The sequence below is a fragment of the Manis javanica genome, chromosome 10 (assembly GCF_040802235.1).
Source record: "Manis javanica isolate MJ-LG chromosome 10, MJ_LKY, whole genome shotgun sequence".
In the NCBI taxonomy this organism is placed as follows: Eukaryota; Metazoa; Chordata; class Mammalia; order Pholidota; family Manidae; genus Manis; species Manis javanica.
Genome location: NC_133165.1, coordinates 84,050,812 through 84,077,895, shown reverse-complemented (window position 1 = coordinate 84,077,895; position 27,084 = coordinate 84,050,812). Strand labels below are relative to the sequence as shown.

The window sequence follows — 27,084 nt, the reverse complement described above, 5'->3', positions numbered from 1 at the left end:
CAAGGTGACGAAAATGTCCTAAGTTGTTGACAGTTACTCATATCTGGGAATGCACGAACACCACTGAATTACACACTGAAATGGCAAATTGTATGGAATGTGAATTGTATCTCAAGAAACTTGTTTCAAAAAAGAGAAAGAGAAGGGGAAGAGAAGGGTACTTGCCATGGAGCTGGAAGGCTGTGACCAGAAACAGAGCCCAGGCCCAGTTGGTCCTTGCTGACCCCCAAGCCAGAGCCTACATGTCATACAGGCCGTGTTATGGTAGCCCCCAGGCCACGACTGGCCCCAGAAGGTATGGGGCTGGGTCTCTTCTCCCCTGACAGCTCCCTCTCTGTGTTTTTGCTGGCAGAAGAAACATTCTGTCTTCTTGTATAAATAGGGGAAATTTATGATAGTTTTCCCCCTTCTCCTCCCTGGTGGGCTACTAGGAAAGGGCTGGCGGGGAGGAAGGGAGATATAAATGTGGAAAGACTAGAGGGAGTCAGGGATCTGGCCTGTGGCCCCAGCTCTCCTCTCCCACTGCATGTTTGACCATCTGGATGAGGAGGTGGCAGGAGAAAAGGTACAGGCCCAGGGAGGTGTGTCTCCAAGGCAGATGTCCAACAGAGGGGGCCCAGGGAAAATTAGGGAAACATGGCTTGGCTACCCTGAAACATTACCCAAGGAGATACAGGCCCACTGCCTGCTTTGGGTTATTTTTGTCCTTGTGGCTTGTTGAAGAAGTTGATAGGGTAAGAGAACATGTCTTGGATTCAGAAAATTAATGAAAAACTAAGTGTGACCTTAAGTAAGTCACTTCCTCTATCTGGGCCTCATCTACAATGACTAAGAGGGAGGCTGTAGACATTAACTTAAGGGTTTTCAAACTGGCTTTAACTGCGGGGTCCTGTCTTCAAAGGAAACCTTAGGTAGCAACCCAGTGTCTAATACTGAGTGTCCAGCCAAGCCTCTCGGGTTGAAGTGAGGGTGGGGATGGGGACGCCCGGCCCGTTGTGACCTTGAGGGGGCCTGAGCAAGCCTTTAGACGATCTCCAGGGTCTCCTTCAACTCTGTCCCCAGAGGCGAATTTGCCCCATGCTGAAGGTTAAGCTCTGCACAGTCTATGGGTTGGAACCCCAGGTCTACCACTTACCGTGTGTCTACTGACATCACCGATCTCCTTTGGGCCTCGGTTTCTTCATTTGAAAATTGAAATAACAGTTATACCTATCTCAGAGGATTGTCAAAGGGCTGTATTAAATAATGTGCATAATATCTAGCACTCAATGAATGTTATAATTATTCCATGATCTGATGTAATCCTGCTGGGGGGTTTAAACTGACAAATGTGATGTGAGAAGGTGTATTAGGAAGGATGACAGCAAAACAACTATAACAAAAAAGCACCACAACACAGCAGTTGGTAGAACACAAGTTTATTTCTCATCTAACGGTCTGACAGGGAGCAGTCCCAGACAGCAGGCGACTCTGCTCCACCTGCTCAGTCAGGAACCCCGGGTCCTTCCATATTGTTGTTTTGCCATCTCTTTGGGATTTCTCAACTGCATGGCTGAAGTTCAGTCGTAGGTGCCATCTGGTCCATCTCATCAAAAGCAGAACTTACGCCTTAAGGCTCCGATGACATCACTTAGCTCACATTCCCCTCTGGCCGCACCTGGCAGCAAGGGCCGCTGGGAAAATGGAGTGTCCAGCTGGAAGACTCTCTACCCTCCCCCAATAAGGAGAGAAGGGGTTTTACTGGATAACTGGTTGTCTTACTTCCAGGGCTCAAACCCACACCCAAGTCTTCCTCTCTCCTTCCCCAGGAAGGGGAAATAGAGTCCCCAGCGCAGAAAACACTGAGATTGCCCAGTGATGTCCCACCACTCATCCCCAAATCAGCAGTCCCAGGAAAGCGACTTGCTCCAGGGAGAACACCCCTCTACCCATCTTCTTTACAAGGACATAGGAGAGGCTTCTGTCCCCACTGCCCACCTGCCACTCCCTCTCTCAGGCTCATTTCATTTTCTAACCCCTGTTCCTAGTCACAAGGTATGACTACATGTGTGGGCGTGCAGGATGGCCTGAGCCAGGAATGGAAGGCAAGACTGAGGCAGGAAGGCCATGCTTTGCAGGCAGCCCAGGCCTGGATTTTGGTGCCAGGCAAACCCAGCTACCCAATGTGTGAACTGAAGCAGAGATTAAGTTCTCTAAGCCTCAGCTGGTTCTGCTGGAAATAGGAATGAGAAACCCCATCAGCAGTGCTGTGAGCATTAAAATGGATAACATATATACCTGCACACAGTAGGCCCTCAAGAAATGGTAACTGATTGTATTTGATGCCAGCAAAGCAAATCAGATCCATGTCCTTTGGCCTCACCCAGCCTTTGCACGGTCCTGTTTTCCTCTCCTTCCTTGCCATTGTGCCACTACTGTCCTCTTCACTTCCTATCCTCAGTCCCTTCCCATTTGAACCCTAATCTACACTTTCCTCCTCCAGGAAGTCTTTTCTCCTTGTGTCAACTTTGCATGTGTCCCAACTCCCCCTTCAGAAAGGGGGCAGTAATGGAAAGGGGGTTAAGGTTTGTTGGCGGGCAGATCAGAGGTCAGATTCCAACCTTGCCACTTTCCAGCTTTATGATGTTGGAAAGTCACTTCTCTTTGGACCTGTTTTCTGAACCTTCTCGAGAGGTCAGTATGTGCTGCAGGTACGGAGTATGAGGGCAGTCAGTTAACACCAGTCTCCTCTGCTCCACCCCCTCTCTCCCAGCCCACACTCTAGGGACTGACTCTCCACCAGAGGGAAATATTAGACATGAAAGGAGTCCCCCCTCATGGCCCTCACCGGGGAAAAGGAAGTGACTTCCCCTTGAAGTCTGTGGGCACTGGGAAGGGACCTCCTAATCCAAGAGCCCAAGCAGAGACCAGAGAAGGGCTCAGGCATCCCAGCTCCCAGGGCCTCAGTGTCTCACTCTCCTCCTGCCCTCGCCACCTGCACCAGGTTGTGAGACCAGATCTGGGATGGAGCTGAGAGGGCTGATGTGATGATTACAGTCTTAGAGAATCCACTGAACTCTTACCTCTAAGAGGGTCTGTCTACCCATCTCCAGCCCTCCCAGATCAGGAAAGCAAAACCTCAACAACAACTAAGGCTTAATAGTGCTTCCTGCAGGACTGACTTGTTCTGGGCACTTCACAGTTTAACTCACTCCTCAACAGCCTCTGAACTAGGTCCCATTACCTCTTCAGAGGAGGGAACTGTACCAACTTGACCAACCAAGATCCCACAGCCAGCCTGAGGCCGGGCTTCCACTCAGACCTGCAGTCCGGCTCCAGGACCACGCTCTTCACCACTATGCTATAGCAGAGTACTGTTTACCGGTAGTTTCTACGCGCCAAGCACTGTGGGAATACATTTCATAGAGTCCCAAACCCCCTCCCACCGAGATAGCAACTGTTATTATCCCAGTTTTATGGGGCAAGAAACTTAAGGCAGAGAAAAATTAAGCAACTTGCCTCAAGTCACACAGCTAGATAGCTTCCAAACCCCCAGCTGCTTTACCTCACATTCCCCTCCCAACTCCTTCTGGAGGTGGGTTTTTGAACTACTAGCACCTTCCTTCAAAATCCACTTGACCTGCACAGCCCACAACCTGTTCTCCAACTACTCCAGCTCATTCTGCCCCTCTCCCTACCCCCTCCCCTCGACACCTCCCAAACCATTCTGCCCTCCCCCACTGCTCCAGCTGAATCCGATGAATTTCACCAAAAAAGACCCTCAGACTTTCCCCATTTAGGTCCCCACTGAGCCCTGATCTCCTGCCTCTCTGCCCCCAGGGGAGGCCAAGCAGTGGCTATGCTGCGAAGTCTGAAATAAAATTCCCATTCTATTCTCCCACAACCCCCTCCCATCACTCATCCTGGAATCCAGGCCAAAGAGGGGAGCTAAAGTGCAGAGCATTCATTTAATATTAACAAATTGAAATGAATTCTTTTAATGCCAATTAACTTGGAGCGGCCCCTTATTAATAGTAATTTAGATTCATACTGGGGAGAAGTGGGGATGGGGGCTGGGCCAAATGTGCCCAGAATGTCAATGTGACAACCCAGCTGGAGAGGGGAGGGGGGGTGGCAGTTTTCTGCCTAGTTGGGGTCTGTTTCTCTTAGAGAAAGGGACAGTCACCAGAGGCAGATTTTCAGGAAAAACATTAGTCTTGTAATGTGATTTTTGTTCCTGCAATTTTTGATGGTTGACTTAACAATAATGCCAAAAAGAATTTTCTCAGAGCCAGGATTTACCCCAAACTCTCCTAAGCCAGACCTCACTGACCAGAAGTGATGAGTGCCCAGGCCAGCTCTCTCTCTCTTTTGTGTCTATCTAAAGCTATAGATCAAAACGGGGTCCCCCAGTCCCTGCCACCTCCATCTTAATCAAAAGTAAGAGAGGACTAAACATTGTGTGTCTCTTCCCAGAATCCTCTCCTAGCGGGTAAGAGACCCAACAGACTGATTCTAAGCAAACGGCTTACATTTAGGGGAGGAAAAACAAATTGGCTTGTACTTTTCTGAGAATTCAGAGAAAAGATGAGAATTCAAAATTCAACTTTGTGTACCAATAGTTGCCCAGAATAGATCCAAGACGAAAGAGCTTATTCCCAGACCAAAAAATCTAAAAGAAATTCTACTATCCCTGATTTTGCTGGCTGGGGGTAGGGGTGGGATTAAAGGTGCCCAGAACCAGCTCCCTGAGTGTAGGCTCTGACCCAAGTAGGACACTTTCTTCTTCCAAGGGGCCCCTCTTGGCTAGGAAGGTGCATCAAATGTGAAGCTGGGAATGGGGGTTTTGAGATGGAGGGAAGTAGGGGCCTGGAGAAGGGGAAGGGAATGTACAAAATGGTGACGGTTATAAAATAAAACTTCTTAAGTGGTTTAACATACAAAAGATTAAATTTAAAGAATGGGTCAGGTTTTAAAAGGAGCTTATACATCAAAATAGACATCCTTTTATACATGAAAAGGAGTAAAATACATCAAAATTGAGAGATTAAAATAAAAATGAGGACAACGAATAAAACACTTCAAGTAAATTGTTCTTCAAAAGTGGAAAGGTAGGAATTAATCAAAAGAGACCTTGTTCACAGCCCCATAAATTCACTTACAAAATAAGAGAAATCAGCAAAAACTAACCCTGGGTCAACACTTGGTGAAAAAAATCATGTGAAACTTGAAAAACATAAGGTGTAACTCATCCCCAAAGAAAAGTAAACTCTCCCTAAATAGAAAGGAATATAAAATTAATCCCCAAAGTATCACTCAACCCGCACCAAAAAATGTATATTGATTTGAACTTAATCTTTCCCCAAATCTGAAAATTTCATACAAAAAAATACAAAAGAATTGTTTTCTTTCAACTAAGAGAAAAGCAAAATCGGATTTAAGTTGCCTAATGGGGCAGAAGGGGGACGTTGTTTGCAGGTGCCAGAAAGGATGGGGAGGGGTGTTCGAGAGGTGGGGAACTCGCTTACCTTGGTTTGGAACGGTGGCAGCAATAAAGAAGTGGCTGCGGGATCCTTCGAGTGCCTGCGTCTAGGGGAAAGGAGAAACAGGCAATCCGATGCCCCACACATATGAGAAGGGTGGAAGAACTGGGGGTACCCATCTCCCCACCTCCGCCTGCCTCCCTCCCTCTTGCACCCAGGCCTAGAGGCTACTGAAAGTTACAAATTGCTTCCATTATTAGCTCATCCCGGGCGGCCTGGTCATTGGCCAATTCGGGACCACGTGGTCCCTCGTACCAATCGATCGGATTTCTGGTTGCAATTCTCTGTCCCTTGGCTCTGGGCAGGGAAGGGGGGAGCCACGGCGCTGAGGCTGGGGAGGGGCTAAATGGGGGGAAGGTCTCTTCGCCCCCTGTCTCATTTTCTCCGCCTAGTCCCGGCCCTGAGTGCCGCCCCAGAAGTGGGTGAGGGAACGTGGTGGGCTGGGACAACCGGGGAGGGCACAAACTGGAGGCAGCTGGAGACGTCGCCAGGGACCCAAGATTCCCTCCTCCCCGTTCTCGGGTCCGGCCGGCCCCACAGGCCACTTCCTCTGTAGCGCCCACGCTGCCCCGGGCGGCCCCCCCCGGCTAGCAGCCTGACCCTTTGCCCCAGGCGCCGGAATGTCTTCTCTCTGGATGACTGCTTCGGCCCCCACTTCGGAGAAGGTGCACCCGAGTCCCGCTTCCTCGAGACTCGCCCTGCATCAGGCGCCTCAGCCCTCAGGGCCTTCCCCATCCAACGTCCGAGTTTGCTCCCTCCTTGGGACAGTTTGAAGAAAAGGACAAACTTTTGAGTGGATAAAAATCAAGAGGAGCCCGTCCGGAGCAGGTGAGCTGGGCCTGGGAGGGGTGCGTGCGCTTTAGCTTGAAAACAATTTGTCTCTGTCTCTCCCTCTCCCTCTCCTTCTTACTCCAACCCGTTTACCCAGCAGGCAGATAGTAAACTGCCCACCCTTGAAGGACTGTGGGCCGGGGTAGGGCCCCTGTCAGCTGAATGGGGCCAGAGCAGCTTTCCTCTCCCGAGTTCTGGGACTATGGTGACGACTGGCAGAGGGAGGAGAAAGGTTGTTTCTGAAACTGGGGAGAGCGGGAGAAAACGGGGGCCCAGAGACCCAAAGATCTGAGGGTGATTACTTCTTTTCCCAAACGCACTGGCAGAAACTTCAGAAAAGTTTTTGAAGGGAGAGATGGGAGCAGAGGTGGGGTTTTGAGGTTTAAAGTGGGAGGGAGGGGCGCCCTTTTTCCTATATCGAAGGAAGGATACATTCGCTTGTTTCCCAATCAGGGCTGATCCCCACTGTAGAAAAACTGCGGCCAGGTCCGGAACCTGCTCACCCAGCAAGCGCTTAAGAGACGCTTGGAGATCCGCAGCGGGTCTCCCAGAAGGGAGAGGAGTGCCAGCCGAAAAGAGCAGTTTCCCACTCTGCTCAGGTGAGGGCGGGATATCAGCCCAGAGCCTCAGCCCCGGACGGCCTCTGCCCCTGCTGTTCCGGGACCTTTCGCTAATTTAGGAGTGACTTAAATTAGAGTGAGAACTTCTCCCAAATTTCTAACACTCCCTTTAAATCCAATTCGTCCCAGAGACGCACTTCCCTAAGATGGAATCAAGGGAGTGCGCCTCCCTGTCCGCCAGCACAACCTTCCTACTTTCTCCAGCTTGTGGGAGGGTGCAAGGAAAAGAGCCCCCATCCCCTTTTCGGGGCTGAGAATGCCTCCCCGCCCCCCACCCACGCCGCCCCTACCAAGGGAAGTCCCAAGAGGAAGAGATGGAGGAGGCTCTTCAAAAGGAAATCAAGGGCAGGGGGTGGGTTCGTAGGGTGCGACTGAACTTGGGGCCCCCCCAGCTTTGAGTGGGGGAGTAGGCACACCGAGGCGGGTACTGCGGCTGGCCTGAGGGGCGATCTGGCAAAGCTGGCAAAGGTGGAAGCTGCTGCAGGTGCCCTAGCAGGGCAGGGGAATCCTCAAGCCCCCCAGGGTTCCTGAAAGTTGAGCGTGACCTTGGACAGACGTCCGCAGTGCCCCTAAGGTTTGTGGGTCCGCAAAGGCAGAAGGCAGGCAGCGCGTTTTTACCGGTTCATGGAAAAGGGCCAGGGCGGGAGGGCCTGTGGAGTCCAGGAGAGAAAATTCCCACGACCAGCACGTGGTTTCCCTGTGGCGCCCCCGCACACCCGGTCCACACCCTCCGAAGGCCGCTGGGCCCTGTTCGGTCCGGAGCCGCCACACCACACAGGCCTGTTTTCTCTGCACCCGGAGGTTTCTCCGTCGGTAATCCAGAGGCTGTCCCCGCACCTGCTCCCATGGGAACCCCGAAATTGAGCCCGCCTGAGAGGTTTAGGGGGGCTGCAACCGGCACTGCCTAGAGAATGGTCTCCGGAGCTGGGCGACTGATGTCTAAAGAAATCTAAGCCCTTTTCTTTCCTCCTATGATGTGGCCCTGCACAGCTCCGCATCCTAGAGGAGTTGTATGGAAAGTCCCATCCTGCCCCAATCCCAAAACTAACAACTGGGAGCAACTAGGGCCCCTTTTGTGGGCAGCCTGGCTCTGGGTGCAGTAAGAGAAGGGGCCTGGTTCTGGGCTCCCCCCCCCAGCACCTGACGAGTCCAGTCCTTTCTGCACCCACTTCCCAACAGCCTCCCCCAGCCACCTCCAGTCTGTGGGGTTGTGTCTCTTTTACCCTTTCCTTTCTCCTCTTCCCCTTCTTCTTTATTAGGATTGATGAGTGACAACAGTTTGGCAAGGCCCTTCTAAGCCTGTAGTGGGGAGCTGTGGGCTCAGCCCCACCTTCTTAACTAGGGGCAATAGCCCCATTACTGGGCCCTTGAAATTGACCCCCACGTTGAGGGAAGTTGAGAGAGAATGATATGAAGGATTGCTGGGCTGACACGGGACAGAACCCTGACTCGGGGAGGTGGCAGTTTTATGCCATAAGCCTGTTGCAGAGAGAGGGTTTAGAAACAAAGGAAGATAGAAAGAAGGCCAGGGAAACAGCACAAAGGACTAGAAAAATTCAGAACAAAGAGAAAGACTGGTAAGGGAAGAAAAGATTGAGAAAGCTCCAGTCCTGGGGACTGAGGAGGGGACTCTGGCAGGGGTGGGAGAGAGGTGAGCATGAGGAGTTCTGACAAAGGACAGGACTAAGAAGTGGGATTAGTTTATGAGAGAAAAAGGCAGAAAGGAAGGAAAGAGAAAGAGAAAATAGGGAAGGAGAAAGTACATGAATGAAAGGAGGGAGCCAGAAAGTAAAAGACAAGGGAAGGCAAAGAAAGCGGAAAGAAAGAAAAAGAAATGGAAGGGAGAAAGAAAGGGAGATAGGTAGAAAAGGAAGAAAGGTAGGGAAAAAAGGAAAGAAGAAAGGGAAGAATAAAGAAAAAAGTGAAGGTAAGGCAAAAAGAAAAAAGAAGGAAAAACAAGAAATAAAGATACAGAGAGGTAAAGAAGAAACTGCAGGTATTCTGCTTCAGGAGGAGTGCAGGGAGGGAAGGAGTAGGGAACAAGGGAGAGGCTGGTGGGCCTGGTGGGGGTTTCCCAGCTTCCTGGGTGCCCACCCTGCTTCACCTGGGGTAGCAGAGGATCTGGCCTACCACCACCTCCACCCCAGGCCCCAGTGCCTCTCTTGGTGTCCCCTAGTATCTGCAGCCATGGCAACTGGAGAGGTGGAGACACATTCTTGACCAGCTTCTCCATGAAGCAGTTGACCAAGCTGGACAAGGACTTCCTCCTGCTGCCGCACCTGCCTGGGTTCCAGAGGTCCGGTTCTGCTTCCAAAACCAGTGCATGGAGCAGAGGCAGTTTAGAGAGGGCCAGTCTGGCCAGCTGTGACCTGCTCGACTCAGTCTCCTCACCCACAGCTCTGAGTGCCTCCACCCAGGCCCTGCTGGCAGAGGCTGTCTGCAGACTGGGCCACTTTGTTCTTCCATGATGCTCTGGCTCTGCGATCTTAGGCCTCTGTTTAGTCATAGGTCAAATGAACCCTTTGCTGTGGAGGGTTCTTCTGTAATTTTGGTTAGCCTGACTCTCTTAGTGCAGGTGAGAGAGGGGTGAAGATAAGGCTGGTCCTCTCTGGGAAGAGCATCTCCATATTCTTCATTGGTGAGAGGAAATATCTTCATCCTTTATCTCTTATCTCAGTCCCTGCCGGAGAAACCTGTCTCCCAGGGCACAGGGTCTCTCCATGCCGAAGGGGTTGGCTTAATCTGCAAAGAGCTGGTGTGAGGTTGGCAGGTGCTGGAGAAGCCAGAGAAAGAATCTAATTCTTGGAAGAGGGCAAGTGGATTTTAGGTTTGCAGTATATTTCACTGAACTTACACACACAGAGGTTAATTGCAAAGTGGCTTTAAATTCAGCCTGTAGAGATTGAGTTGGGTTGTGCATCTGTTGCCAATAGGATTGTGCATCTGTTGCCTATTGGCTGCACTCCTACGCCCTGTTCTTGTGCTGGGGGGCAGCTGCCCAGTTTGATTCAGAAGGTTTCATAAAGCCAATTAGGTAACTCCTTTGTTCCCCAAAAGTGGGATGGGGAAGGTCACCAAGGTCAGCCAGAGCTTCCAAGTGCAGTGTGCATCTTGAGGATACGCTGGAGGGCCCTCAAACTCCCTGCTTCCACAGGAAACCCCAAAGCTCCTCTCAGGCATGCTTCCCAGTGTGGTTCCCTCACCTTTCCTCAAGCTTTTTCCTTCCTTCATTTACCTTTCCCCCTCTCTCCTGCTCCCTTTCTTCCCTCTTCCCGTTCTTTCTGTTTTCTCTCTCTTTTTCCCTTTTCTTCTAATCCAAGCTGGGGCTCCTGTAGCTCTGTCTGCCTCCCAGAAGCTTTGCCCTGAGACCTTTAGGCAAGCTAACCTGCACCCTGCCCTCAGTAGCTCAGTGTGTGGATGCAAATACTGGGACTGGAAGACGAGGAAGCTTTGCAAATCGGGTGCCGGATGAGTCAGCTTGTTCTCTTATCAGTTATGATTATTGCCGACGCATCCCTGTGGCTCATCCCAGAAAATCTTTCCCTGCCCTTTCCCGTCTTGCCCCTGCCCATGGGGATGAAGTTGCTGGTACCCTCCAGGCCATTGCTGCCCCAGAGTGAGTGAGGGCCTCCAAGACCTCACCTTGGTGCAACAGGGAGTGTGACGCTAGTGATGTCAGGTCAGATCCTCAAACCATTACATAAGCAAAGCCTGTTTCCCTATTCTTGATGCATCTAAGGTCTTCTTTCCCTCAGATGGAGAGGCTGGTTGATTCTGGCTCTGGGCCGTCTCTCTAAGGAGTACCCCTGATTAACTGGGTCCCTGCCATCTACTTCTGCTCAACAAAGGAGGCCACTCGAGGCCTTGGTGGAAGGACGCACACTTTCTGCCCCTAGCAGCTTCCTTGCCCCAACCTGGCCGCTTGGAGACGAAGGGAACCTAGTTCACTTTGCTGAATCCGGAATCTCAGCCAGCAGAGCCAACAGCTGCAGCCGCATCCTGGAGCCTGACGCTGGCAGCAGTTTCTGCCTCTGGGCTCTCCGTGCCACCTTGGCCTCTGCTTCGTGTGGTTTGCTCTTGTGTTTTTCTCCCTCATTTAGGGGTGGTGGGGAACAGGGAAATAAAATGTGTCTACCATGCCCCTAATCCTTCCCCATGTCCCCACCAAACCTTAAAGCCACTGATGGTAATGAACTGCAGCTTCCAGCTGTGCTCATAAGCTATTCAAAGCAAATGCACATTCTCTTGGGGCAGGAGGAAAGCAGATGCCCCTTCTCAGCCCTCCCTTGCTCACTGATCCATTTTAAGCATTTTAGGGTCACAACTGAGACCAGATCACTTCAGTTGGTATAAAATTAGCATTTTTTACCAAACCAAAGGCCTAGATTTGTTGAATCAAGGAATAAGAGGTCTTTATCCAGACCCACATCTCTTCTCTGGCCTCTCAAAACAGTAATGATGTAAAGACTTGTTGAGGTGGAGAAATAGAAGAAAATGAGCAATTTGCTCCATCTAGAAGTCAGTAACTTCAGCTGTTTATTCCACTGTTTCTTTAACACCTACTATGCAAAGCATTGTCTCGACCTCAGTTTGTCATGACTGCCAAAAATGATTCTTGCCACTGTGAGGCTTCAGTGTGTGTAGAAATATATAAAAATACATCAATGGAAAAGCAAACTTGCATTCCGCTGATTTTGATTGCAGCCTTCCATGTGCCTGGTCTCTGAGTTCCTGTCATCTCAGCTCCAGCTACCCACACATACTTGGGTGGAAAAGAGGACTGCCCTGAGGTTCATTTGTTTCCCCCACTGGAAAAATGTTAGGATTGGAGCAAGAAACACACACTGGGATTGGCAGGCATGAAAGCCCTGAAATATAGCATTTGGGATGGTCGGCAGAGGGGCCCTCCCAGGCCAACCCCAAAGATGCGTGCATTGTTGGTGTGTGGGGGATGATATGTTTCTCTGGGTTTCTAAGCAGGCTCTGGGTTTGCCTTGTGTGATCATGTGCCTGAAGGTGACAGCAAGAGTGTGCAAGTGAACTGAAGGGGGCTGGACAAGTGTCCCCACACCAGGCTCGTGTGTACTGGACCCAGACGCCTGCACGGGAGCAGGTGTGTGCGTGTATGTGTGAGCACATGCGCGTGTGTGTTGGGCAGGTACACACACAGATCTGAACATATCTCTGCATACGTGACCCTCTGTGTATGCAAAAGTGTGCGTACTGGCTGAATTATTATAAAATTACCCTGACCCTTACAGAAAATCCATACCAGCCTCAGCCTTTCTCCCCTGACCTCTCGACCTCTGGGGTGCCTGAGGAAAAAGCTGACCCGGTCACAGCCTCCCCCTAGTCAATGAGTCCTCTCTCCATTAGCATAAAACATGAATCTGCTGGCAGCTTGACAAATTATAACTAGCAGCCAGAGTTTTGCCAACTGGCTGGCTTGGGCGCTGTCTATTTATCATTGAAAATGGTAAATCATAAGAATCCAGATGACTTAATTATTCAAATCCACCCAGAGCCCAAGAAGCTGCAGTCCCGTCAATTTCAGGCCTGGGCTCAGGGGGGGAACAAGGGGAGAGTGCTGCTGGCTTGAGAGCTGGGAGACTCAGGTTCTGTCACCTCCACTCTCTGCCTGGCAAGCGGGGGTTTTCTTGGCAGCCCCTACCCTCCCAGCCTTCCCTGGCCAATTTTCTCCCTGCCGACCCTCCAAGGAGGGTCTCCCTTCCGGCCTTCAGCAGCCGCCTTGTCGCTCCACAAGCTCACATGGTGGTTCTTGGCCTCTCTGTGTGAAGCTCTCTTGGCTAGCTCTCCCTCTATGTCAGTGACTTCATTTTTATTTCCTCTCTCTTTCCTATCCTTTTTGCCATTTTTCTCTCTCCCCTCTCCCTCCAGATGGGCACTGCCCCCTCCACGCACATGACCTGTCTGCCAGAGGGGTGGCTGCGCTCCTGCCCCTTTGTTCTCACTGTCCCAGCAAGGCCCCGCTCAGGATCCCCAGGCACGCGTGCTGCACCACCCTTAACTGGGCACCTGTCTGAATTCCGTCCACCTTGGAACCACATGGAAACACAAACTTCAATAGCTGCTCTTGGGCTTGCTCTGCCTTTTGCGCCTCCACCCCCCAAACACACAACCTTTTTGTCCCTTCTGTGGATTTCTGAATACCTTTCTGCACAGCTTGGGAGGTAGCAGACAGGCTGTCAGAAATGTGCCTAAACAGGAGGCAGGACTGAGTCCCAAGGAGGTCTGCCCTCTGGGGCTAGCCCTTCACCCCCAGCATGCAACCACCTTGAGCCCTTGTAGAGGGATTGCCCAATGTGTTTTCCCACAAGAAGAAAATCTGCTTACAGAACAAACCCTTGATCCAGAGGTCTGCACACTGAGCTTCCAGGGAACCCTCTGATCTCTAGGTCCTTTTATCTTTGTGTATAAATACATGCTACTGTTACTTCCAGTACTGGATCCCAAGGGAAGTTAATGCTCTCCCTGGCCCCCTAGTGGGGTGGTGCTGGGTGGGCCCACACATTCACCAACACTGGTGTTCACACTAAAGGACAATGTGGGTGGCAAGGAGGGTTACCAGGGCCCCTCCCTTTGAATGCTATCTTGACTTATTCTTTTGGGGTGCCTGTGAGGGCCCCAGAGCCCTGTTCCCAGAGGCTCCTCAGAGCCCACTGTTGTGTCTGCAGTTTGTCAGTTTGGTTCTGAGGGGCTGCATTAATGGTGTGTGTGTGTGTGTGTGTGTGTATGGTGTGTGTCTACATACTTCAGGAGTCCTTGTGCTGGAACAACAAGTGACAATGTCCCCACCAACAGGACACCTGAGGAATCAGTCCTCTCACTCCCCACAATTCCATTTTAAGGCCTCTGAGCAATGTTGGTCTCAATAAAATACTGGCCTTGCCATATCATAAAACCTTTAAGATGGAACTACTTGTTTCTGCTACTGAAAGTAAGTTCTTCCTTAAGTCTAGCTTTCTTTTCTTTTCAGGGTGGAGTAACAGGGTAGTTGGGAATCTTGGGAGGGGACTCCCCACTCCTCTAAGAGAGCATTTATGGCATAGATGGACCCTCCCACCCCTGGACTCGTCTGCGCTGCTGTAACAGGCATCCCTTCTTTCCTTTCTGCCCACCTTTCTAGTTGATTTTGACAAGAGGCAAGGGGTGAAGCAGGAGTGGAAAGGATCAAGATTCAAAAGCACGCCAGCAGCTGCAAGGTAGGGAGATCAGTAAGGGAGACAGATTGGAGACAGGCTTCCTCTCACTTTTTTTCTGCTGGCTCAGCACCCCCACCCCAGATCCTAAAAGCAGGTGGGGAAAAGAGCCAAGCCCTGGCCTCTCTCTGCCCTTCTAACTCAAACAGGTTCCTCATCCCTGGGTAGAGGGTAAACAGCCTCCAAGCACATGGGGATTAACCACAGAAATGCCACTAATGTATCTCAGGCACTCTTCCCTGCCCCCACTCCCATCCCATGTTACTAATTAGCCCAACAGCTTGGGAGAATCTTGGGAGGAGTAGCTAAGCCTGCCTTTGTGCAGACTCTACAAGCCCAGGTCTGAGCTCTGGATAGTGTCTCTGGTGCTAGACCAGCTGAGGGTGGCAGAGGAATTTCAGTCCCCTCCCCACTCACTGACTCCTAAATCAGCTCAAAGGCAGATAGCATTTTTCCCCCTGCACCGTCCCTGAATCCCCCTGTCTCCTCTTGGCTGTTCACAGCTGGGAGGCAGGTGGGGGACAAGAGGGAGAGTGGAATTGGCTCCAGAAATCAAACGGCCCAATAAAAAATTAATTGTCTAATTAAACCATGAGGAAGCCCCTTGCCAGAGTTTGGCTTTGAGTCGTCAGGGCTATAAAGGGTGGGAAAATGAGTCTCAGCTCCTAATAAATTCCTGATTTGCAGCATGGTCTATCAGCGAAGGAGCACTGGGCGTTCTGCCTGGTTAGTCCTCCTGGAGGTCATTCCGTCCCTCTCTCTGCCCCCAGCCCCAGCGATCGTGCCCACCACCACCTCCACACACCCCACCCAGCCCGGAGACAGGAGCCTCTCCAAATGGACAGAGAAGCCCCTAGGAAAGGCAGGTGAGGATTCCCGAGAGTGGCCTGCAGTCTCCCTGCTCTGGTGCTCAGCCACTTCTTCCTGGTCTTTTCTCAGGAAAAGAAACTTCCTGGAAACTTCCTCAATGGGAGAGTTCTTCACTGAGGTTAACTAATAATTGTCATAAACAGGTTTGCTGTGTAGGTTCATTTTGATCTCTCCCCCTCCATTTTTGTGAAAAATACATTTTTACATTATTCGTGAACCAACAGGTTCCCTCCCTTAGATGTTAGGGCTGATTTTTGCAGGTGAATAACAGGTAACCAAGGTAAGAAATTAATCTAACCCTCAAAAAAGGGCTGTGCACACTGCCCAGCTGTCCAAATTCTCTAGAAGAATGAACACCATGAACAGCCGGTCCATGCATGCCTAGGAGAGGCAAGCGGAGTTAGACATCTCTCGAGTGCAGACAGGGATCTCAACCTTCTCCCTGAATAACTGTACCAGTGCTTCCCTTGGGTCTCTCCATGCCTCTATTCCCTCTCTTCCTTGGCAAAAGCAAATGCATTATACATCATCAGAAGTATTAACTCACAATAGCAGGAGGGGGAGGAAGTGGCTAGTACACAGCTTTCAACATCAATATATATTATTTTATTATATAAAATACAAAATGGGATATATACCTGTGATTAGCTTCTTCAGAGAAACATGGGAGGGTAAACAACGGGTGTCCTTAGGAGTACATACACTTATTCCATATGTACCTCTATTGATAAAAACATTTCTGCAAAGCTTCCTTTAAAAATTGACTTTGTAGTCATTTTACAAAATATTCAAGACAACCATGATCACCTATGAATTATTTTTTGAGCGTGACTCCAAAATAAGCGAAGGATAAAGATTTGTCACTAATAAGGACATTCAAAAAACGGAGTCAAATACCCTGAAGACAGTTCCCAAAGAAAAGACATAAAACCTTTCATCTCTGAGGCCTTGTTGGAATAAGGGGCTCTCCTCACAAGGTGACTGCTTGGAGTCAGCACTGCTCTTCAGATGTGGTTCTCTGGAGCCACATCTGGAGTGTATTATTTATCATTCCTGATGAGAATCCCTTCGTTCATCTGGTTGTTATTTTTCATCCTAAGCAGTGAACTAAGCTTTACTGAAGAAGGAGTAAAAGGAAAGGAAACAAATTCCTGACCCCCCCTTCTGGGTCAGGATCCCATTTCAGATTTTAGCAGATTCCCATGCACAAGTGTCCCCTTGGTGGCAAGGCCTTTCTGTGCCTAGGAACCCCAACCTAGAGACTGGAACGTAGACACTGATTCTGATTCACCTCATATTAACTGCAGACACAGAAAGTGCCAGGCCCCACTGGCGCTGACATGTGGGTCATCCTTTTCAATCTTTGAGTTTAAGACAGTTTTCCTTCCCAGATGGGAGGAATTTGTCATTTCTTTTCCCTGTAGCCTAATCCAGAATAAAGCTGTTCCCATGTCCCACGAGACATGTTCCCTTTCCTGGAGACAGCTCTGGTTTCCTGGTGCCCACTTCTCATGAGGACTTAACTTTGGAGAAAATTTTGTCCATGTCTCTGTCTCTAGGCAAAGCCTCACTTGAATATTCCTAGTTCTCAGGTTGACCAGCTTAGGCTGGTAAACAGAACCTGACCCCAAAAGGGCATGATAGTGGCCCACTGTCACTCAGCTCTGGTGGGCAGGCTGGGGTAGGCACCATGCACACTGAATTCTATGTGAATGGCACCACCTAGAGTTGTGCTCCAGCAGTGCAATGAATGGTGGGCCCTGGAGCTGAGCGATGATGCTGCCACCCTTCTGCCCAGAGATGCTTGGCGATTCACACAGCATTTGAGGCTGAAAAACCTCAGTTTTGACAACTATAGTGTCAACACCTCAGTCCCTGAAAAAGGGCTCAAAGTGGAGATCCTCCTGGCCTCACTGATGGCTGGGAGATGTAGACTCAGCACACAGCTCACCAATCTTCTCTCCATCAACTTCAAAGGCAGCTCCAGCCCTGGAGAGGACCTCGAGGGTATAGTGCAAAACAGACCTGACCTGAGCTTGGTGTGAGTAAGTCACAGTGAAACCTAAGATCTCATCTGGACTAGAGTTTGGGGAGGGATGGGAGCAGGGAATGGAGGGGTGGGTACAATCCTCAGAGTGCAGAGCAAATGTACAATTGCTGTGCCCCTTCTCAACACAAGGCCTGCCAGGCGTACATCTGGGCGCTTACCAGCTGGCAAAGCTGCTTTCAGCTCCTTATTCTCTGTAAGCCTCACCCACCTGGATATCCTCATTCATCCTCTGCCAGCCCTTCCCTTCTCACCTTTCAATCTCTTTCATACTTTCCTCCCCCATAGAGTCTTTCTGAATAAAACCCACTGACCTCCATCATTTCCACACACCCCCTTAAGCACTCTCAGCCTACAGCCATTCAGGCCCCGGTGGCCTCACCTCACTGGAACAGGGGCCCCTTCATGTGTCCTATTCACCCCATTATCAGGACACCCCTGGCTCCGCAGTTCACAGATGCTCAGTCACCTCAGCCCCAGATGAGCCACCACAACACAGACTGAGGCACAAGCTCTCAGAGGAAAGGTTCAGCCAGTCAACAGCCAACCCACCCTGACTCAATTCCTCATGCTGGCACTGTGCGTCATATAAAGAGAAGGGGTTAAAAAGGAAAAAATGTTCCCAAAGAGCACTGGGTCTCATGTAACTAAAAAAAGACATATGCATCCCAGATATTAGAAATAATAATAATAAACCTGCCCATGAAAGTGAACCTTATGGACAGTAAATTTCAGAGGTAGAAGAAAGTGTTGCCAACTAGGGTTCCCCCAAAAGACCCCCAGAGGAGGTCAGATAGGGGCTTAGCCCCCAGGATGCTGAGGAATCATCAGGTTGGGTGCGCTTTGTTTCACCGACCACTGGCCGTGGGAGAATGGGCTCCAGCAACACAGGAAGAGTAAGGGAATCCATGCTTTTGAGGTCCTGGTGCTCTAGATGGGGAAAGAAGCCATAAATTGTCTTCATAAAGCATTTTAGAGGTGCACCCAGGCATCGCGGGGCACCACGCAGGTACCAAACCTCTCCGGGGAGACGGGAGAGGAAAAGGACAGGGAAGATGTCCTGAAATGGGCAGGGAGGGCTCATACAGACTGCAGCCAAATGGCACCCTAATTTCCCCACACCCTTCCCAATGGGAGACCACCTTCACCCGAAGAATAAGCCAAGACCAAAGCCAAGTGTCAACGTCCCAGTACATCCTCCAGGCAGATTACTCAAATCTGAACTGGGATTCCTGCAGCTCTGCAGTGCCTTCCTTAATCATCTGCTCAGTCCATCCCCCACCCCAGCAGGATGGCCTGGTGCTCTCTGGGGTTCCTGGACCTGGAAGGAGCCTGGGGAGCAGGGGAGGAAGAGCCTACCGTCTCCCAGAATTACATGCTCTACAGCCTTCTTCAGTCAGCCTTCGGGGAAGATGCCCTGCTTCCCCCTCACTCTCCATCTGTGATCCAGCGTCCACCTTCCCTGCTGCAGTTGCTCCCTCTCCCCACCTTAGAAAAATGCACCCCTCCCTCCAGATCTCCCTACACAGGGGCAGAGTGGGAGGGAGGCAGTCTATGGCCCCATTTTCTTCTGTTCGGGCAAGCTGTTTTGGAAATGAGAAACCCCCTTTGCCCTTTCCTCCCCTCTGGGGAGCACCCTTCCCCCCCTCTCCACATTCCCCAGAAGTTCTCACACTAAGATCTTCCTACGTGCAGTTATGTGGTGAAATCAGCGCTTTCCTGCCCAGAGGCGCCAATGCTGGGAAGGGAGCCCACTCAAAGCTTTGATGTAGGCACGTTTTAAAAGGCCCACCTGTCTCCTGTCTATTCCCAGCCCCCAGCCTGAACCTCTGAAGCCCCTCATCACAGCTTTAAATCCCAGGCTAACCCCCAACATGGCCAGAGTCAGGTCACACACACCCTCTCCCGCTGGCGATAATCAAACCCAACCAGGCTCACTTGGGGACATCTGTCTCCGGTGACTAAGAAGTGATCCCAAAGTAAAGGGGTTCTGTGGCGCTTAAAAGCTTCAAGCAGGAGGCTCTGCAATTTCTCCTGGAGCCGGGCCTGTGGGGAGGGTCGCTTGGAAACCCTTGTTTGATGTTGCCCTTTCATGGCTGTGGTTTGATCCAGATGTTCCCCACTTGTGGGATTTTCTCCTTGGGAGGGAGGGGTCCTCGGCTGTGAAGATGTTTCCACCATGTGCACATTTGGATCCTGGGGGAGGGGTGTGCTCTTATAGCTGATATCACACCAGCCCTGCTCTTGCCAACCCTGCCCTTTCCTCCAGGAGCACATCTTTTCCCTTCATGTCCAAAGAAGAGCTGGAGGCATTCCCATAAGGAGGCACCCCCAGCCACTTGTAGGGTGGTGGTGTCACCGTCCAGAAACGGCTCTACCTCTCTATTTTTCTGGCTCCATAAGATGGAGCTGGAGTTGGTTCCCAGATCATGGGAGGAATGAGAGGAGAAGTTCAAGATTTCTGGGCAAGGAACAGACAATTATCTGAGAAATTGTGAAGGGTACTGCACCGAGTGGATGAGTTAGGGCTCTTGAAAGAGGATGTGGTCGTCCCTCTTTTGAGTCAGTCCTGCAAAGGTGGAAGTAAACTTCTCCTGACTCATAAGCCACTCTACTCCCTCAGAGTTTGAAAACGCTAAGGTCATCCCTCCACGAAGGCTTCACTGAAACCTGGAACTCTTTGCTTCAACCTTCAGAGTCTCCGGAAGTTCTTCCTGCTGTCCCCTGGGCCACTGCTTGCTTAGGAGGCAGCTTCCCCAGGGGAGAGTGCATTAGTCACACTCAGTGGTCCTCTACAAAACCTCAGCATCCTTCTAGACACTTCTGCTGCCTGGATCATAAGAAGCGCTGTCAGCTCTATCAAAAGTCGGGCTGCTCCCTCGCCTTCCTTGCAGAGGTCACTGCCTAAACAGGACACATGAATGTTGAGTGATAGAGGACAGACAGACAAAAGAAACTCCAAACCCTGCTGGACCAAGGTGCCAGCCCACAAGTGGACCCTAAAGGACTTGCATCAGCCACAAGTTTGGGTAAATGGGCTTTTTTTAGGGGAAGGGGCCTGTGTGTGGAAGACACAAAGCCTGGGAGACTTCTTGCAGGAAGTGGAAATTCAGAGGAGACAAGAGAAGGTGAGAGCCACTGAATGGACAGGAGGACCCAGGGCTGGGGAGAGAGAGAGAGGCCAGGCAGAGAGGTGGGTACTGGTTCCCCCACTGGACTAGAGGGAAGTGCTCAGGGCAGGAAGGCAGGAGATGGGAAGAGCTCCACGGCTATCCCACCTGGAGAATTTGAAGAGCTATGTCCAGCTCCCCTTGCTCTGTGACATCAAGGAAATGCACGTTTTGGGGAACAGTTTTTCCCCTGGAGGCCCTGAAGGTCAGCTCTCAGGCCTCCCTCTCCCCTTGGACTTTGATCCAGTCAAGCACAGATGGGTTAGGTCACAATGCAAGGGGGGGTGGGGGAGGCAGGTGGCACTGAGTCTTAGATTTTTTTCTTATTCCCCCACATCCTCTCTCTCAGCAATAATTTCTCATTTTGCTTGGTCTTATATACCCCATATGTCTCTAGCTCAGAGAACTAAGAAACACTCCATCATTCTTAAGCTGGGCCGTGCCACCTGCAGGCCCCTCCCTCTCACCCATATGTTCACACAGCTGGAGCAAGTGGCTAGCTTCTCTCTCCATCCACCACCACCCTTCTCATCTTTCGGACTAGAATGGGAGCCTTCTCTGCTGCAGGGTGTGGGAGGGACATGGTCAGGGACCCTCACAGCTGGACAGCAGCGAGAAGAGCCCCACCTGCTCTGTGCACTCACAGTGGCTCCCGGAAGGGACCAACAACAGGGGACAGGCACTGGGAAGTCATGTGGGGAGGGACTCACGCAGTTGGGCTCTCTACCTGGTCTGCTCTAGGGGAAGGTCGGATGCTTGGAAAAGTGCTCTGGGTCTCAGGGAGGGGCTGGCAGCAGAGGGCACCCATGCCCTCAGGGCATCTGCAAATTCATCTTCCCCTCCTCTCCTCTTCTGCCTCTCCTACTTGCTGTTCCTGTGGGATCCAAGTGAGGACACATCGCCCCGTGTGCCGCCGTCAGCCTCCTTGTGACTCCACTTCCACCACCCTCGACTCTTCCACCCAGGCCCAAACTATCACCTCAGGATGACTCATGTCTGACCCCAACTCTCTGTTCCAGAGACAGACCTGTCCCCAGGCCCCACTGGTGCTGGGAATGGAGAAACTGACCTGGGACCTGTAGAACCACCCCATCTCCCCTCCTGAGGGGCTGGCAGACCCGTGCCCTTTCCAGAATCAGCATTCCCAGGCTGACTTGATGGACCTGAGAGGGGAAGGCTGGGGCGGGAGCCTGCTCCCACCCCCATCAGTGCACTTAGCATAAGGGCTCACCCCCAGTGGGGGTGGTACTGTTTTGTGCCACAGATGGCCCCATGAGCACTGCATGCATCCTCCTCCTCCTCAGCCCCATCACTTCCAAGACAGAGTTGTTTGGGCAAGCCCAATCCTCAGGATTGGGCTAAGATGTTTGGGTGGGAGGGCAGAGGTGAGAGACACCCCCTTAGTGTTTCTTGCAAACCCTGCCAGGCTAAAGGTGCCATGATCTGGGCCCAGTATCAGAACCACTGGGTCATTCCACTGAAAACCCCCCTGGGATGTATGTGTGGCCACTGGGCTAAATGGAGGGGATAAATAGGATCATGGCCAGCAAGTGATCAGCACAGAGCACCCACTATGTGCTTGGCTGGATGGGACGGGAAAGAAGGACTGTTTTACTGGTCTTGCGTTCCTACACTACATTAACCCATGCAGTACATATTATAAATACTGGAGACTCAAGCTTGAATAGAACCCCATAATCTTACCCTCACCCCCATCAGACACGTGATTGTATGTGGATCTCAGACACATGAGCTAGACAGAAGAACTCCCTTGAGCATGGATTTTCAATGCTGTACAGTAAAATCATCAGACTTAGAGGCCTCTCCTCTTGGGAGGGAGTGAACCAGGAGAGCCTTCCTCTTGCCGAGCAGCTTATTAGGTAAGTCTTCTACCTGAAGGCAGGTAGGTGGCTGAGATGACCCCTTGAGATCCTACCCAGAACTAGGCAGGGAGGCAGAGGTTCTAGTAGAGGGGCATGAGAAGGAGGGGACACACAGAGGGACAGATGGATGGAGGCCTTGGAAGAACAGGGAGGGGGAGCAGGCCTGGAGAGATGAATGGTCTTGGCTGGACTGACAGACGCCACCACGATGGATGGATGGTGGCTGAGGTTTGTTTACTGGCAGCCCCCAGCCCACCATCCCTGGGGGAGAGGAATGGTGGCTGGCACATCAGAGGGCTTTTAGGGAGGCTCATGGAGATGACTTAGATGGGAATGAATCAGCTCCATATGGATTAAGTGTCCCTGCAAATCCCAGGACCTTTCAGGTGAGGAGGTAGGGCAAGGGTATTTGGCTAGGGGGCTGGGGGGCGCAATGTGAAGCTGATTCAGGGACACCAGCCTGAAGCCAGTTGGAGGGGCCTGCAGAGGGCACAGGCGACCAGCCTGGCACACACACCACCCTCCCTGGGTCTGTCCATGCCACCGGCTCTCTGGCATGGACCCAAGCTTGGTACGTCTGCTGGGACATGCTCTCAGGGTAAGTGTGTCAGTCTCCCCTTGCCCCTGTCTTTCTCTCTTGAGTCTTCATGTGTCTTTCCATCTCCATTTTTTCTGTCCCCCTCCTTTATGGCCTGCTCCCACCTCTCTCCCCACCTCCCCCAACCCCTCTCTATCTCTCTGCTGTGTCTTTATCTCTTACTGGAGTTGCAGGTGGCATGGGGCTGAGCACAGTTCCTGTCCACTCCAGCCCTCAACTCTGCCTCTGTCTGGCTGCACCCACAGTGCCTGTTCTCTCCGGGGCCCTGCGGTTTGAAGCTGTTCCAAGACCCAGGAAGGTGGCCTGAAAGTGACCTTTTGGCTACTAGAAGTTCTTTCTCTTCCTTTCTGCCCACCTGCCTTCAGCCCCCCCTTCTCCCGATGCCAGGGGAAGCTTGGATTGGGGTGCCCACACTCTGCAGAGAAGGGCAGATTGAGCAGAGCTTACATTCCCAGGCTGTGGAGGCAATGGGTCATCTGCTGACTGTGCGGCTGTTGGAGGCACCATCTCCCCACTGGCCCTCCCATGGCCCACTTAGAGGGCCCCAGGCAGACTGTGGTTATGAAGCCAGCTGCCATGTGGACGACCTGGATCAGAGCATGGGATAGTCATATATGACAATCGGTTGAAATATCACAGTCGCTCTCCCCCCACCCCACTGGTGATCTATGGGCTGCGTGTCCTGTAAAAATTATTTATCGGGGCCTCAGAGTGTCCTGATTTAGTGCTGCTGCCTCTGGGGCCGAGGGGCCTGCCTGTCCGTCAGAGCCTAAGCGTTAAACGACGCTAAAAAGTTAAACAGCCAACGTTGGGGGCTCACTCAAGGAGGTGCCATAAAGCTGTCGAAGCTGCTTAAATCAGGAGCAAGGATTCCCCAGGACATCTTCTCACCATATGTGGCAAGCCAAGAAGGCGCGCCTCACCCTTGCGCTCACCCAAGCCCACACAGCACACACAGGGCAGGGGGCACATGCCACAGGGCCAGGGTGGCGAAGGTCAAGGAGGAGCCCATCTGCAGCACCACAGGGCTGGGGCCTGAGAGTGCACGAGCTCGTGTTGCCCAGCCTTCTGCCTCTGGCCCAGGCTTTCCTAGTTCAGACCCAGTTTTTAAAGACTCCCATAGAAAGGCAATGCAGCAATCTCTTCCAGGGGCCTGTGTGGGGCAGTACTTTCCTGGTATCTCATTTTGCTCCATGTTTCCGCAGACGGAATGCACTGAACTGTCTCCTGCTCAGATTTGGAGAGGGTGTTCTGTCCAAGCCAGCCGGCCTCTGGCCTCCTTTGCATACTCCTCCCAACCCACATACTCACCTGCAGAGGTCTCTGAAGAACAGAGCCCCCCTCTTTCACCACCCTCCATCAGGCTCCACTGGGTGCCAGCATGCCTCAGGCTCCCCCGTCTTCCTGCATGCTGCAGCCGCCGGCTGCCAAGCACGAGAGAGGCAGGTCCCCACAGGCTGGCTGTCACGCCTTCTTTCAACAGCAGTAAAATTTGCCTCTTAAAACCTCCGCTTGGTTCCTAATATTTGCCTGGCCATATATCTCTGGTGATATATGGATAGAAATTGCTCATAAATGGCTATAAAACCTCTTAGTTGAGCTGGGGAGGAGGTGTGTGAGGGTGGGCATGGCCCAGGCTGCAGGGGAATGGAAAGCTGAGCCACACCCCTGAGCACCCCCAACTCCACTCCAGATCCCAGGGGCAAGGGGCTACAGGTGGGTCCCAGGAGTCAGAGGAGGAAGGAGACGCAGGGGAAGACCTTCACGTCCCTCGGTGGTCATGGGCTGTCTCAGCTGGCTGCTCCAGTGATGTGCCATGTGGTGTGGGGTTCCCATCACTATTGATGACATCTACCCAGGCTCCCTCGTTACCATGAAGATCAAAGCATGGCGTTAACCAGTGCTTTATAAATGAAAGAGGTGGCAAAATTGGACACTACCCCTGGATGGGCATGACATCTTTTGAAGGCCTACAGCATGCTGGATACTTTACTTAATTATCTCTAATCCTGACAACACCCTGCCATGTAGCTATTACTGTCACCATGTTACAGATGCAAAACCTGAGGGGCACAGAGGAAGTCAGTGCCAAGGACTGATGCCAGAGCTGGTGCCCTTCCCACACATCAGAATGAAATCCCAGCAACAGGAGGGATAACAGGAGGGGGACTTCCATCAAAGAACTGGGGAACACCAGATACAGACGGCTTCCATCCAAGGTCCCTCTCCTCCCCCAGAGTTCAGGGCTCTTCCCTGTGCACCTTTCTGCTCAGATCCTCACAGGCCTGAGAGGCAAGGCCCTCCTCAGGATATTCCCACTTCCCGCCACCTGGAGCAAAGCTCCCAGAGGGAAAGAGAATTTGTGGCCTTGTGGGAGTCCAGCACCCTCCACCCAGGAGGCCAGGGCTTAGATGGCCAGGGAAGGAGCAGCCTTTGTGGGCACAGGTCTGCAGGCATAGACCAAGACGGCCAGAGTCCCAGAGCCCCCAGCCCAACACCCCAGCCCCGATGCCTCTCCCCACAGTGATGCCCAGCCCTCTGCATCCCCCCATCCCGTGACCCCTCTGGGTACCCCACACCTTCCCTCTCCCACGGCATCCCCCTAAGAGCCCCTGGCTGTCCCCTCCCTCCACCCCCACAGTGTCCCCCACACCTGGCTGTCCCATCCTCTACCATGTGCCCTAGCTCTCTCCCTCTCTCCCCAAGTTCCTCCAACCCCTGGTGTGCCTTTTTCTTTCTCACCCTTTCCCACCCTCTTGATGTCCCTCCAGCTCCTGGGTTCCCCTTCCTTCCAAGACCCCCACTCCAACCCTTCCCCTACTCCTCTAGTCTCTTCTCATCTGCTCTCCAGGACCCCCAGCCCTATCTGCCCTTTGTCCCCTCCTTGTGACAAACCAGGACAAACAGTAGAAAGGCCCTTCTGCCCCAACCTCCCCTTCCCTGGTAGCTCCCACCCCAACCCCACTTTTCTTTAAGTTTCCAAATCAACCTTCCTCCAATAATAATGATAAAGCAGGAAGCTGGGCCGGAGGACAGTGCAGATTTTTCTTCTTGACACAGAGTTTCCGATTAAAGGCAAAGGGACATAAATCCTCCTGCGTAATTGCTGTGCTCCAGCTTGAAGCCACTGGGAAGGGAGGCTCACAGGGCTCTGCCTCTGCCCCTGGAGCCCCACCCCCATCTGGAGCAGGGCTCAGTCCTCAGAGCCTTGGGCTGGGCTGGAGAGGGGAGGGAATGGGAAGGTGGGATAAACCTGAGCTGGGCTCCCTGCATTTCCCTTCCAGGGTCCCAGCCCAGATAGACTGTGGCCCCTGGCCTGCCTCAAAGCAGCACCTTTCCCTGACCCAAGGCAGTGCCTCATCCCTTCATATTGAGAGCAGGCTTTCTGCTTTGGCAAGCTTGACATTCATGATATCATTTGATTCTTGTAAGGACTCTGAAAATTATTAAACAAATATCAGATGGAGGCAGGGGCCTGGAGAGATCTGCCAGTGCAACGCTCCTTGTTTTACAGATGGGGAAACAGGCCCTTTATAGAAGGGCCAGCTAGTGACAGAGCTGGCACTGGAATGCTGTCCACGCCTCCATCAGAACTTGTCCTCTCATGCATCATGGAGGGCCTGACACTGAGACCTACTAAATTGGTCCACAGGGCCTCCTCCCACGTGGTTTTCTCACCCACCAGAGAAGCCTTCTAAAAAATCGAGAATGCTTGATGTTCTTATCCTCTAAGATTAGAGAAAGAACACTAGAAGTCTGTATGTGAATTGCTCAAGGTCGAGGGTTAAGGGCAGAGTCTGAAGTCTCCAAACCCCTTGACTCCACCTTCACACTATTTCGCTCTCATAATTTGACACCCTGATATTTCAAAGCCCTAGTGACTCTGCAGGTTGAAGTCTCAGCCTGTCCAAGAAAACTGCCTCCCAGCCTGAAAAGTAGCCTTTGCCCCCTGTGGGAGTTGCAGAACTCCATCCAGAACCCTCCTCAACCTCACCTCTCTCTTCTTTTCCAGTCCTGCTGCCCACTCTCCTCCTCCATGAAGCCCTCCTGATTTGAAACCCATGGTTCTACTTTCCTGTTCCTCCCTGCCCTGAACAATTCCCTCCAACCATTCCTAAGTCAGCTCCTGGGAGTGAGCCTCTTCTCTCTCACAAACTAAGGGAATGGGCCTATGTGTCTGCTCTCAGAACTGCCAATCCCAACCCTTGAACCACCTTGTCTCATGCCCAGCCCTGACCCAGGCCCAAACCAAAACAGATTTGTACAGTAGATGCGTGCAGTATATGGTTCCCCTGGTCCCAAGAACTCAGTGGTCCTGTCTTC

At 51.9% G+C, this 27,084-nt stretch overlaps 1 protein-coding gene and 2 long non-coding RNA genes across 5 annotated transcripts in view; 2 read left to right on the top strand and 1 right to left on the bottom strand.

Moving 5' to 3' along the window:
- Positions 1-1,402: 1,402 nt before the first annotated feature.
- The window catches only part of SMUG1 (single-strand-selective monofunctional uracil-DNA glycosylase 1), a 68,970-nt gene continuing 43,288 nt past the window's right edge, over positions 1,403-27,084 (bottom strand). The window contains exons 5-6 of one of the 2 annotated variants that reach the window (XM_073213447.1): positions 5,508-5,568; positions 1,403-1,673 (exon numbers count right to left, since the gene is read on the bottom strand). In XM_073213447.1, the coding sequence (XP_073069548.1) occupies positions 1,636-1,673; positions 5,508-5,568 (99 nt within the window). In that variant the 3' untranslated portion in view covers positions 1,403-1,635. Of the gene's footprint in view, positions 1,707-5,507; positions 5,569-27,084 lie in introns of both variants that reach the window. The other variant, XM_073213446.1, reaches the window with a different exon arrangement.
- Positions 5,787-14,056, top strand: LOC108408532 (uncharacterized). The gene is made up of 3 exons (XR_005058252.2): positions 5,787-6,350; positions 6,807-6,952; positions 10,729-14,056. It is a non-coding gene; the product is annotated as an uncharacterized lncRNA (long non-coding RNA).
- LOC140843598 (uncharacterized) lies at positions 16,767-24,266 on the top strand. 2 transcript variants are annotated; one of them, XR_012121454.1, is made up of 2 exons: positions 16,767-17,104; positions 22,000-24,266. It is a non-coding gene; the product is annotated as an uncharacterized lncRNA (long non-coding RNA). The 2 variants fall into 2 exon arrangements; XR_012121453.1 differs by lacking the exon at positions 16,767-17,104 and adding an exon at positions 20,021-20,238.